General features: G+C 39.2%; 2 protein-coding genes across 2 annotated transcripts in view; one reads left to right on the forward strand and one right to left on the reverse strand.

The window, feature by feature from the left end:
* Positions 1-1,238: 1,238 nt before the first annotated feature.
* On the reverse strand, positions 1,239-10,244 carry MTFR2 (mitochondrial fission regulator 2). Its single transcript, XM_072408934.1, has 9 exons — positions 10,116-10,244; positions 7,233-7,361; positions 6,577-6,675; positions 5,862-5,966; positions 5,236-5,360; positions 4,922-5,154; positions 4,470-4,791; positions 3,655-3,835; positions 1,239-3,172 (listed from the first exon to the last, which is right to left on the reverse strand). The coding sequence occupies exons 2-9, from the start codon at positions 7,293-7,295 to the stop codon at positions 3,098-3,100; spliced, it is 1,203 nt and encodes a 400-aa protein (XP_072265035.1). The 5' UTR covers positions 7,296-7,361; positions 10,116-10,244; the 3' UTR covers positions 1,239-3,097.
* A 91-nt stretch (positions 10,245-10,335) lies between these two features.
* The window catches only part of LOC140328970 (armadillo repeat-containing protein 1-like), a gene marked incomplete in the record, with an annotated part of 7,378 nt that continues 4,501 nt past the window's right edge, over positions 10,336-13,212 (forward strand). The window contains 3 exon segments of the mRNA XM_072408935.1: positions 10,336-10,582; positions 12,031-12,122; positions 12,976-13,153. Coding sequence (XP_072265036.1) covers positions 10,433-10,582; positions 12,031-12,122; positions 12,976-13,153 — 420 coding nt within the window.

Consider the following 13,212-nt stretch of genomic DNA (forward strand, 5'->3'; position numbering starts at 1 on the left):
CTCACATTTTATCGCAATCTTCTTGTTCAACCCACTGAATTAAAGCTGAAAGTCTGCAGTTCAACTGCATCTGAGTTGTTTCATTTAAAATAATTGTGGTAATGTACAGAACCAAAATTAGAAAAAAGTTGTCTCTATCCAAATATTTATGGACCTAACTGTAGTAGTAACTGAATTCAACTAACCCTGTACTAGGCCTTCACTGAAACCACCTGGATTATTACGAAAGTTCACCATTGCGTTTTTTTTACTCTCCTGTCCTGTTTCCTTTTCAATTGTGTGTGCACAGAAAGGTCTAATGTTTTACAAGAAACCCTACATATCTAAAGTTGTTTTCCAGACCCGAGTGGTGAATTAGGAAAAGATGCATGTTATACAGAATTTACAGTATATGTTCACAATTTATTGTACAAAAAAATAGAGCTTTGATCTAGTACTGCAGACAGGGAATAAAATTAAGTGGTAAAGACAAGGTGACTGTAACGTCATATTACAATACTGCACTGTTAACTCCAATACTGGTACTGCCCTCCTGTGGTGATTTTGAATATTGCGTGCAGAGGACAAAAAGGATGTTTCTAGTTTCCTATAGCTAAAATGTTATACGTTAAATGTTTTATAATGTATGTAAAGTTTTTCAAAATATCAGTGATTGTGAATATAATGCAAAGAAAAGCTTTTTATTGATACAAAAATCATAAACTATTTAACCTTCAAAAAGAACACTTATTTTGCAGGAGAAAATTTTTCAGTGTACTGCTTTGGCAAAACAAAACATTTTAAATGTTTCACTTTAAACCTGCCTGAAAACTCCCATTATTTTTTTTTTCAAGACTGCATCCTGCTAGGGAGATTTCCTTTTACCCTCTCACACATGCAACAAAAAGGAAAAGAAATATCCCTAAAGTAAGGGCAGTTAATTTCCTAGTTGGCGCACTGGAAGATTTCTGCTCACATTTTTTTGCTCTCATGACAGCTGTAATTGTAGCATCTCCTCTTACTGGCTCGACAACATCTGTAACTCTTCTTGGTCCCCCAAAATTACTTTATGGTGTTAAAAATAAATGTGGGAGGTTGGGGGGCACGAGGGTGGCAGCGTATATTATGAAGTAGAAGTATGGAATTTTTATTACACACTTTTATTAGACATTCCAACATATCCAAATTGTTGGAAAGAAGGGACAGTGAAAACTTCCACAATGCAGAATTGATAATAGACCACCAAGGAACACAATTCCTGATAAGTACATTGTAAGGCTTTATTTTAAAACTATTTACAAAACGGTTCTATTTACATCACTTTTCATGCAATCCTAAAACAATGTAAGAATCTGTAAGAAAGCAGCAAGGTTGCAGAAAAGAAAGCAATGTGTGATAACAGTACAGGAAAACATAAAAATGCACATAACAATTTGTACCAATGTTTTTACATTAGACTTCTCAAACAGTGCAATAAATAGCATTACTCACGAAGAAGGGTTAACAGAAACTTTCAATAGTTACTGTAGATTTGAATTGAAAAACCTCTCCTCCCCATTGTAACACTTTCATTTGGGAGTGAATTACATGGGGCCCATACCAGGAAGTACCTGTTTCTTTGTGTTGGCACAGACTTACGCTCCTGCATATCTTCCCCTAAAATTCAGTCCCTGTACACTCTCTGGGCCTCCTCCCTCTTTACAAATCCCTACTTTTTGTACATAAAGCAAAGAAACTTACAAAACCATAAAAATTTGTGTGGAAACAAGATGCTCCTGGAAAAGACTGGGGTGTCTCTTTATGACATTTTACCTACTGTGTGCCCCATTACAATTTTCCTGGGAGGACAGAGACCTCAGGCCAAGCAATGTAGAAGACAAGGGTTAGGCAAGAACAATGCTTGATTTTCCTCTTCGGATATTTTTCCATTTACTATGAGCAGGGGGCTCAAAAAGTGTAAGCAGAACTTTCATTTAAGTGAAAGGTTCATTTAAATAAAAAAGCCCACAATGTTTGGGATCTCTCACGGGTTCAATTTTAAAATTACAAAAAAAAAAAAAAAAAAAAAAGCACACATTAAAATTTTTACAATCCAAATAGACTTAAATAGCCACAAAGTAAAAGGAATTAGATGCCATGAGATATTGATATTCTTAGGCACAGACAAATTCCTATGAATTACTCCGTCTGGACTAAGCTTTGGTGGAGAAATTAAGGAATGTGAGATTCTAAAAAAATAAACAACGCTCGTTTCTGATTCTAGGTCATGTGACCCTCCTTCACATTTTTTTATACAGCAAAATAAAACTTTTCACTCAAGTCATTACTTACAAAAAAACATGGCCTCAACAGTAATATTTAGCATGTCTCTTATTGGCACAACCCCCAACTAAGGATACATGCAGAGAACACACTGACTTATAAAGAGGTTTATGAATAAAACATTTTAAACTCCTACAGAACCAAGTAGAACAATTAAATAGATGTGGTGCGTTAATGCTAAACTCATTTAACAAAGGTATATGAAGAAAGGGGTTTGGATGGCAACACGTTAAATCTGCAAGACACTTCAAGAATCTCCTATGAAAGTTTTTAGTAGAAGCAATGGAAAGGCTACTACATTTGAGTGCAGAAATATTTAGCATGTACAAGAATATATTACTATGAAAAATCCACAAGATGGTTTGCTTGCTTTGCAGGGTTAGAATGATGCTGCAGGATAATATATATATAGTAACATAATGTCACCCAAAACCAGCTGTAATAGCCATTGTCAAAATAACAAAATGGCAGAAGATATGTTAAGTGTGCAGTGTAAAAAAAAACCCCAACAGATATTGAGTATACTTGAAGCCCAAGGAGGACAGAAGAGTAGGCTATATTCCCTAATTGGATGGCTCTGGTAAAGTTTCATGTTGTTTTCCCATTTTGTAGACCAAAGGTCCCCAATGCATAAATTCAATAAACAAACTCTTACAGTAAAACACACTTTTGAAACACAGTTAAAAGGAAGAAAGTCTATGATTGCAAACCAGACTTTGTTATGATGTGTTTTAACCTTTTTTCTTCAGTTAAATTAGTTCAGTGCATTCTCTCTAAGTTGATCATGGGGTGCAAATTATTTAAACATCTGTTTTCTTGGAACTTCTTTCAAAGGTTTGTTTCTCAATGGCTTCAGTAGATGGCGTCCAAACTATGGATAGAGAGTAGATTGTCAAAATGACATATTGTTCATCATATTAACTACATTTATTGGTTTAATACTGAAACCACATGCTTCTTTCTGCTTCTACTAAAATAAAACAAGACAAATCAAGGAAATACAAGCTAGGGTCTTTTTCCAGCCAGAAAAAGGGTTTCTATCTTTGAGTCATGTAAAAGATTTAGTAAGTGAAGGCTTTCCAGTAAAGCAAATGTTTTGCCAATTAAGTGCTTCCCCTTTCTTGGATAGGTGTGGAATCATGGAATCATCAAAGGAATCCATGTTTCCATCCACACATTCATTTTGGCTGCCATTAGAGAACTGTGTTAACATATTTAGTACAACACACATTACTATAGGTAAATATGGTAGTTAATAATCTTGCTGTTCTTTCTTTGTAATAAACTAAAATGGTTCTTCATTGGAGCAGACAGACAAAAATTTCTAAACATAGATATAGGTATTTACTGTACCATTGGTGTCTCGGGACTGGAGAAGGGAGACTCTTCATGAGATATGTTCTCCTTGTCAAATGATTCATTTTTATGTCTATGTGCAAATTTCTGCTTTAGTGCATGGGCTATAATAGCTGCAGGGTCATTAAGAGAACGCCTCTTTTTATCTTTTCTTGTTAAAGGTGTACCCCCTGGGGACCTACAGGAAAAAAGGATTGTTAACAAACATACTAAAAAGTAACTATTGGCTTAATGTTCATATGACCAAAGAAACCTTACCAGCCAGTTAGATTCCCCCCATAACTATCTTACACATCACCATAAACAATAAAATAGGTTACTATGGGTTATATATGGCGGCTATGACTGTACCTACCATGCTCATAATTCAATACTGAAATGCGTATGGCATCACATATTTTTTCAATAATCATGAAACAAGCCTGGCCAGCGCACAACTAGGCAGGACATATGTAGTAGTCACTTAGTGCCTACTGAAAGTGTAACTTTCAAACTTGTTTTTCTAATTTAGGTAAAGTAAGGAAAAGAAGTAAACTCTGTTTGGCCATTATTGCAATGTCTTTATTGAGTACATTTACCATCACATTCTAGACTTGTGACTCTTTCCAATAGAACAAAATGTGACGGGGAATCTAGTGCATTTGTCCCAGTACTGCCTGTGAAAACTAGGATATTACTTTACTTTGGGTAGAGTTCTTTTTAACTCCCTTTTTACAGAGAAACAATCAATATTAAAAACTATATGGATATTTTAAACCTACTCCTATATCCAAAGGGAGAACAAAACATTTTGGCTAGACGTGAATCTTTACCTTTCAACAGCGCGAAGTCTTATTGAATTCATATCCTTTAAAACATCCATCATACTGGGTATCTTATTCGAATGGTCCTTTTCTGCCACATATACCTCTTTTGGACTCTGTCTGAGGGCTGCCTTACGTTCTTTGATGAGATCAATTGCAGTTTTGCTAGAATCCATCTTAGGAGGTGGGGGCGGTGGTGGTGGTGGTGGTGGAGGAGGAGGAGGGGGTGGAGCAGGTGTAGACAGAGGGATCTGAGCATTATTAGGTGTTGAGGTTAAAGAAGGAGGTGGAAGATTACTACAAGGGCTACCAAATGACAAGGATTCAGAACCTGCACAAATTAAAAACAAGGTGTTACCAGGTTGTTACTCACTTTCCAAAAATATTTATACATTTTATTTTAGAACTTCAGCTTATTTTAAAACTTATAACTCATTTAGAACATATTTTAAGTAACTTACAAGAATGTGTACTTCTCGTTTCTTGCATAGCAACAATGGCAGCAATTTGTGCTCTTAGCTGCATTAGCTCATCTTCCAAAGCTGCTATCTTCTGAATTGCATGTTCATTTGGTGCTAAAGGAACTTTTTCTTGAATTCTGTTGCTCTGAACCATCATTGCCATTCCTAGGTTCTTTTCACTAGGCATAGCCATGGTAAATCCATCCACTTGCATATTTGATGAAAGGTGATGTCTGGTGAAAGAGGGTACTATTATCATCTGACAATTAAAGACCAGGGAGTTGTCTATGTGAAAATAAAGCAAATATTATTACCTAAATCTGGTGTAAGATGTATTATCATTATCCATTAGAAATGGGGCATCAGCCAGGGATGGGATTTCAGGTCTGCAGACATTTTTGCTTCCGCTAGGTTCCAGTACTTTGTGACCTAAAATGTGCTTTAGGAAAACAAAATACAAAAAAGATTATACATGAATCCATGGATTTAATAATGCATCAAATTCAGTGAATATCTCCAATACAGGCATATGTTTTTTAAAACTTCTGAAAGTAAAGAAAAATACCCCCTCCACCTCTACTTGAACAGCAGGAGGCAAAAGAAACATGCGTCTGGGTATGGAAAATAAATATGGCTTATACGAAGGATGAAGAGCTTTCCAGATGAGGAAGATGTGCTGAAGTAAGTCCAGCAGGAGAAAGCTCTGGCAGGGTTTAATTTCCATACAGTTGCTAGATTTTTGATGGATGTGATTGTTCATTAGCACCACCCACTTATCCTCCCCTCCATGTAACAGAATAGTATACTCAGCAGTAGTCAAGTAGCCTCTCTGTACAGTGCCTGTTTATTCCTATTGTCAGCCCCAATAATTTGTTACTTTTATTATGCAGAACAGGGTGTTTTTTGTTGCATTGCTTTCTGTAGCTTAAATGACACAAACCTGGAAATGAGGTCTAGAGCAAGGTTCCAATGGCAGTAAAGTTCCAATGATTCGGACCACACTGCGAGTCCAGCCATAGTCTTTACGCTCCAGTAATTGTAGATTCTGTATTAGAAAAAAAAAAAATATATATATATATGATAAAAAAACTAAATTACTGGGATTTTTCACAAATCCAGTTCTGACCAAGGGATACAAAAGTGGAGCTATGTTTTTAGAAGCCCCCATTTGTATATTCACTTTTTTGTAGTAAAGTAGCTTTAAATAAGCTAAAATTCATCTCTGGAGCTGAAGTTACTCTACAGATTTATTAATTTGCAATACATCACAACAGAAGAACTAAACAACTTGGAGCATCTGCTGTTTGCTTTCTATAGCAGCTTGACAGCCTCTGAATGTAATCAAAGTAGGAGCAGCTGGTATTTCATTGCCGCTGTTGTGAATCTGGAGATGAAGTTCCCCACAGTACTTGAAGCTACAGAGGCCAGTAAGGATTTGGTTTGAAGGTAATTCACAGTTGAGTAATATTATGTAAATACGTATAACTGCATTTCAGTCATAGCACACTTTGTAAACCAACCTCATTCTGCTAGCTAATAGTCAAAGGAACATGTTAAGGGTCCAACACAAAGAGGGATCTAACTAAATGTGCTAAATGTTTGTGCTATAACAAAACAATTAGCACTCAGGGATTACATCAAATTATAACAAATACCTGTATATTGATTCTTTGTAAAAATACTGGAGGAAGATGATTTGTTACAGCACGAAGAAAACTACGTCTGCTGATATAACTTTCCCATATTGGCATAAGCTGAAAAACAAAAAAATTATTTAGGTTAAAGATGTGTTGATGAAAAAAAAACACATTGGAGCAGTTGTTAACATTTTTTTTATAAGCCCCACGTTACCAAAGGGCTGTACAAAACTTTGTTAGGAAAGTTTCATTGAAATAGCTGCGATTCAAACACATCTCTGCTACATTAATGACATAAAAATTGAGCTGTCAACAAGTTCCTGTAGTGCTAACCAAATGGTAGCTCTAATATAGTGAAACAAAGCCCTGCCTTCACCAAGATGACTGCTTACACCCAAAGACACTGAGCAGAACAAGGTATGGTAAATCAGTAAAAGAGGAAAGATCAGCTGCAGGGAGCCCACAAGCAATGCTGGAGCCCAGGGGGAGCCCGCAAGGAAATACTGGAGCCCAGGGGGAGCTCACAAAAAAACAAACTGTAGCCCAGAGGGAGCCCGCAAGGAAATACTGGAGCCTAGCTCTCCGTTTGCCTTTTTTTAGCACACTTCCAAAGTTTAGATTTGTTTAATGTAAGATGGCAGCCTTGTCACTTCATCAAAAAAATCATTACTTACCCTGTCAGGCGGAATGCCCAGATACTCTAAAAGCTGTCTAATTAACTCCAGAAGAAGAGACATTTGATCATCCAGAAGTAGAGCGATCACAAAAAAAACCTTTAACAGCCTTCACATTCTGTGTTCATTCTGAAAAAAATAACATAATTATTAATAATGACCAACTGCCATTTCAAAAATAGAACTCATATAGCAAACATTCTACACCTTACTGACCAACAGTAAAAAACTATGTTTGTCATTCTAATACTTGATCAAGAGAAGTCAGTTATATTGTTATATTTGTGTGTTCACTCAATGTGTATCTGCACCTTGATTAATAATTAGCTGTGCTGTTCCGGTTCTAGCTAACATCCAAGATAAAGGAGCCGAAAACCACAATGGCCATTCCTGAATGGAGAACCTAGCAGGGCCTAAACAATCCCGCTAAGAAGATTGCTTACACAAGTTCCACTAAGCTGTCAAATCAGATAGTCGGTTACCGGCCATACTGGGATACAGGAACTTGTGGCTGCATCCACGCGTGTCAGTTTGTAGACTTTTGTTTAAGGACATAAATGTAAACTTACAACTACACAAATTTGTGTCAGTATAGTCATGTTTTCATGTTTATAAAAAAATGCAGACATGTAATATACAAAGCAAATTACTAATTGTAACATGCAACAACTCTGGTTATCAGGAAATGCAGGATTGTGTAAAGATTTTTATGTAAAATGGAAAAATGGGTTGCAGTCTGGGGGAGGGTTGCAAAAAAATTAGGTAAAGTTGCTTTAACAGTGAAATCAAATACTTGTAAGCACTACTAGGTGCCTGCACTTCAGCAGTATTGTTCGGTTAGGTATAACAGAAGAACATTTTACAGTTGGGTTTTTAGAAGAGTCAGATTTCTTGACCTTTCAATGGCACTTGACTAAAAAGGTTAATGCAGAGTAAACATGTAAGTTCTGTAGGACCTTCTGACCATAAAGTATGCAAAGAATATTGTGGTATTTGTATCTTCCAATGACCCGCTTCCAGTGTGGCAAGGTCTGCAGTCTGCCATTTACACCTTTCACGTTTAGAATCTCTTGCCATGTGCAGGTGTTTCTTCACCCTGACATCATGCTGAGATTGCATACTGGGCTTTTAATTACTAGATCAAGCTGGTCAAACTCCAGATTCAGAACAAAGGTTCCCTTTGTTTAGAGTTAGCCCATCCACCTGGTTTTGGTCGAGTAATGTTAAGGCATTTCCTAGCCACCTCATCACTTCCCCAAGCCGCTGTCCAATTCGTCTTGGAAAGCTGTGAAACACCTTGAACACTACAGGAACAATTGAATGTGACTAATTACTAATAGATATACAATGACCTGGATAAATGAGAACCTCCACAAACATGGAGGGGTGGTGTACATAGCATTTTTACTCCCATTTAAAGCGAAAGTAAACCCAAAACAATAAATTCACACTTACCTTTAATCCTGCAGATCAGTCTTCCATCAGGTCCCGCGTCCTCACAGTATCTGTCTTGGGCCCGCCGACTTCTTCTTCTCCTATGTCACCCGATCTTGCACTGCGTAGGCGCGAGATCGGGGAACTGTCATCAATAGAGAGAAAATTGGCGATCTCACGCATGCGCACTAGGATCAGCAAGTTTTTTCCCTATTGATAAAAGGGCTCCTTCTGCGCAGCACAGAAGGAGCAGCCAAGAGCCTTTCCGGATGCAAGACGCCTAGGCCAGGGGTCTGCAACCTGCGGCTCTTCAGCCTCCTTGTTGTGGCTCCCTTCGGCTGCCGGGGGGAGATCTCTGATGGGGGATCCCCTTCCTCCCAAGATACTGCGGAGGAGGGGGATTCCCTATCAGGTGTTCTAAAGAAAAAAATCTACCAGTGAACTAAATCTACCACGGGGCGTGTACAAATGGGTGTGTAAATGACATCCCCCTCCTTTGAACCCCAATTCCTCTGGAACAAAACCAAAAATGTAGGTGCAAGTGGGGGACACCTGTGGCTAACACCTCCTAAAAACTCCACCCATCAAAAAACCGCTACCCTGTTACACATTGTTGGAGGCTTCTAGCACCTAAACCCCAATTTATCTAGAAAATGGGGGTACAGGTGAAAAAAAATTGAGGTGCAAGTACAGGACACCTGTGGCTAACACCTCCTAAAAATTCATAAAAACTCTGCCTATCAAAAAAATCTATTTTTTAACCATGTCAGAAATGTAAGTGGGACAATAACTGTGTAGGGATTTGAAGGCAAAGCACAGGAGCTTGAATTTGATTCTAAGGTGAAATTAAAGCCAGTGAAAAGATCTGCAAAGAGAAGCAGTGGAAGAGGAGAGGTGGGAAGGATGGATGAGTCTGGGAGCAGTATTCATAAAACAATTAGACACACAGTGATGAAATTTGGCAGGCAGAATGGTAGACGTACCATACACAATCAGATGAAGATTGCTACCCGCAATATCCCAAAAAAATTGGGTAGTCAGTGAACCATTCAGTACTGTGAAATGTGCGGTGCAAGTGACCAAGCGCCTGGCAAGATGGCAGCTAATGGAAGCCATGGAGGATTGTTTCATCCTGATGTATGGATCTATTTTTTTTGTAGTGCTAATATAAGTGTACCTGTCTTGTGACAAGCCTGTTGGTATACATTGCACAGCACATTCTCAGTGCAGGGTACAGTCCTGTAAGAAGCCCGGCATGGGGTAACATCGAGTTAAGGTGATTGCTGGAAAGGGCAATATTAGGGGCAGTTGTTAAAATGTGCCGGTGTGACTAAAGGGCCACACAATAAATTGTGAATGATCCCCTGAGAACAATATAACACATATGGTGAATATAGCAGGTGACAGACTACCCGACAGAGGCGCCCTAACATACTGCACGATACTTACCGGCTCTGGAAGCTCTCCGGTCCCTCGGTTCATACAATGGTCGCTCACACACTGACACACCGAACCCCCCGAGCTCCTCTCCTGCACAGGAAGCACCACGAGACTCATTCAAACTCAGCGCCGCGAGATCACATGCTGTACCCTGATTGGACAGGCCAGCGCTGTACGGTCACGTGATGCAGAAAAGAACCAATTGGCAGCTAGTAGTCGTGCACATTAGAACAGGTAACGGTCGGGTCGCAGTACGTGCCATACACCTGACAGTGACAACATTCCATCCGGGAACTTCTCATTCCATAGACAGCTCGTGCCGCGGGATGGATGCCGAGTCTGTGGTCAGACATCTGAAGGACCTGGCGTCCGAGCCACGGAACAGGGCTGGCATCATCAACGACAAGAGCTGCCTGGCGGGGCTCATCCTCCTTCTCAGCCATCACGATGCAGCTGTGGTGCGGGGGGCTCTGCAGGTCAGGGAACCTCATGGGGGTGATGGGGGCCAAAGTGCCAGCTAATAGTGTCACTGTGAATGCCTATAAGTTATCTCAGGGAAAAACTTCTAGAGAAGGGTAGAACTGCTGCCTTTCGTCTTTTTCGATAAATTTCTCTTCACTTCCTGTCCTGGAGACTTAACAGGAAGTAAGAAAACGGGCAATATTACTCCATGGCCAGGAGAACAAATGTCCTATTGGAGGATATTCTTGTTTGGGGGCCACTCTCATTGTTGTGGATTTCCAGTGACATTGGATCTCTGGGTTTGCTTGGATATGCTGATTGGGAATATTGTGATTATCTTATTGGGCTATGATGTGATAAGGAGGAATTTATCATCGTACAATCCTGTGCCTGGGAGCCATACATGTCTCTGATTCCCAGTGCCCCAATTTGGGGGCATTTTAACCACTGGGCCAGCATTGTACATTATATCGGGGGAAAAGGAATTGGGACCAGAAAGAGCCGCTCTGCGTGACCATCAATCAGAACCAGCAGAGACAACATCGGGGCTGGGGATTTCAGTGCCCCAGTGACCAGTCTATAGTCATTCTACTGCTACCAGGCAGCAATCAATATATTTGGGACGATCCATCACTGACCTCTCTAGATGATTGCACCGGGTAATAATTCAGTTAAAAAACACCTGCTGTGTATACAGAAGAGTGATGCTATACTGCCATCAATAGCTGCCTGTTAGACATTAGGGCAAACTTGGCTTGATGTGGTTCTAACCCTCACCCCCATAAGTGACAGTGCAGAATGGCAGCAGCGGTACTGGAATGCTGTTTACTTTCCAGCAACTGGCGCTAAATGAGGCTGGAACTGGTGGGCATAATAATATCCACCTGGAAGGATTTTGGATGAAATGAGAGGAAGATCTACCTAAAGGTCTGTTATTAACCTTAAAATAAATAAACTTCTATGGGTACTTTTTCCTGAAAGTGCGCCTACAGGTCTTTGTCTCCCAAGTATTCTCCCCAGCCTCTTTTAGCTGGGTGCACCACCCTGCTCTTTTCAGTAACCATCTGGCTGTTTTGTATGGCTATTAAAGAGCTGGGTCACAATACAGGGGCTGACACATGCCTACAATTTCTTCCCACCCACTAAAGCAGTGTTAGATGCCGTTTCTGACCAGGTTGGCACCCACTCATGTGGTAAGATGCCTGGGCAGTCAGTCATTTGCAAAGGATCTATGCAGCAGCTGGCATTGAGTTAACAAGCAAGCATAGAAATTTGATGTAAAAGGCATTGGTAGCCATCTTGTACATACTGGAGGTTGGGAGGCTGTTCTGTCCTATCCTTCCAATCTTCTACACATATTAGTAACCTAAAATTTAAGTCCTGACATGTTGAACTTTTTTTGTGAAAATTATTACTTTTTACAATGGTGTTCTTATTTCATTTTATTTTTGTTTCAAAACAGGCTATTCACTACCTGTGTGATAGTGATCATCATTGTGAAATTATGCGGCATGAACTTGGTATGATGGTGAGTCTGGAGAACATAAGAAACAGGTAAATTGATTTTAGCGTTATATCCTCCCTGAGCTATGATAATATGACATTTTATTTTCCATGCCTGTGAAATATTTATCTGCTACAATGAACCCCATCTTGGTGCCACTATATAGTGTGACAATCCAAGATCTTCACCTCCGGGTCTTCCTTGGTAATAAAATGCACTCTTGTTCTAGTATACAACTAACAGGCAATCACAGATGGACATCAACGTTAGTGCAGGAGGGTGAGAATGTGTCAGATTTTCCCAACCATGTAGGGGCACCCAAATGAGGAACGAAGAAGCATTCTGATTACTGGCTCCTTCAGCATACAATAGTTGGCTAAGTGCAGGGTCAGGTGGGCAGTGTGGAGATCAGTAGATGGGTTTGAGAACAGGAGGAACTCTTCATATTACAAATGTTTCAGTTCAACTTAATATCTGTGTGTGATCTGCAGAGAATCCCTTATATTATGAATATTGATTATCTGGAGTTACAAACTTTGATTCCGCATACATCAGACAATTCTGAATGTTTATAATCCGGGGATTTGAACTGACTATACCTAAAATTAACTTTTGGTGCTTTGTGGACTATAGAGCCGCACATTCTTTTCAACAAATGTCACCTGGTGAGCTTTGCAAAATCTATTTAATATGTCATATTTTCAATCAGTTCACATACAATAAATATATTTTAGCATTTTTTGAACCTGTTTCTCTGGGTTCTGCTTTGAACTTCTATTTCACTTTAGCACCGCACCTCTCTGTGTAAATGTTACTAGTAGAAACGTTGCCAAGCACAATATTCCATGCATATATTTACAATTAAGTTTAAAAGGTGCTTACACTTTGTTTTTTGCCTTTCAGATGTGATATTGACAATCATATCAAACTACTTGCACAGACAGTTTATATGTTTCTAGGCGGTTCTGTTCAAATGCAAACTCCAGAAAAAAGCGGCAAAAGCAAACCCCAATTCTTCATTTCAAGCTCTAACAAAAGAGCAAAAACAATAACACTTCATATTCACGGGCTTGATGATCTGGTAAGTTTTTTTTTTTTTTAAATCGACCTCATTCATAGTAACAAAAAAATTCTCGTGAC

Source organism: Pyxicephalus adspersus, chromosome 4 (genome assembly GCF_032062135.1).
Source record: "Pyxicephalus adspersus chromosome 4, UCB_Pads_2.0, whole genome shotgun sequence".
NCBI lineage: Eukaryota > Metazoa > Chordata > Amphibia > Anura > Pyxicephalidae > Pyxicephalus > Pyxicephalus adspersus.

Excerpts from the sequence above, each read along its gene's own strand:
- MTFR2 (XM_072408934.1), bottom strand. The coding sequence starts at position 7,295 with ATGTCTCTTCTTCTGGAGTTAATTAGACAGCTTTTAGAGTATCTGGGC. Across the intron at positions 5,155-5,235 it reads ACATCTTACACCAGATTTAG|ACATCACCTTTCATCAAATA; the intron begins GTAATAATATTT and ends CTCTTTCACCAG. Across the intron at positions 3,173-3,654 it reads CCAGTCCCGAGACACCAATG|TTTGGACGCCATCTACTGAA; the intron begins GTACAGTAAATA and ends CTCTATCCATAG.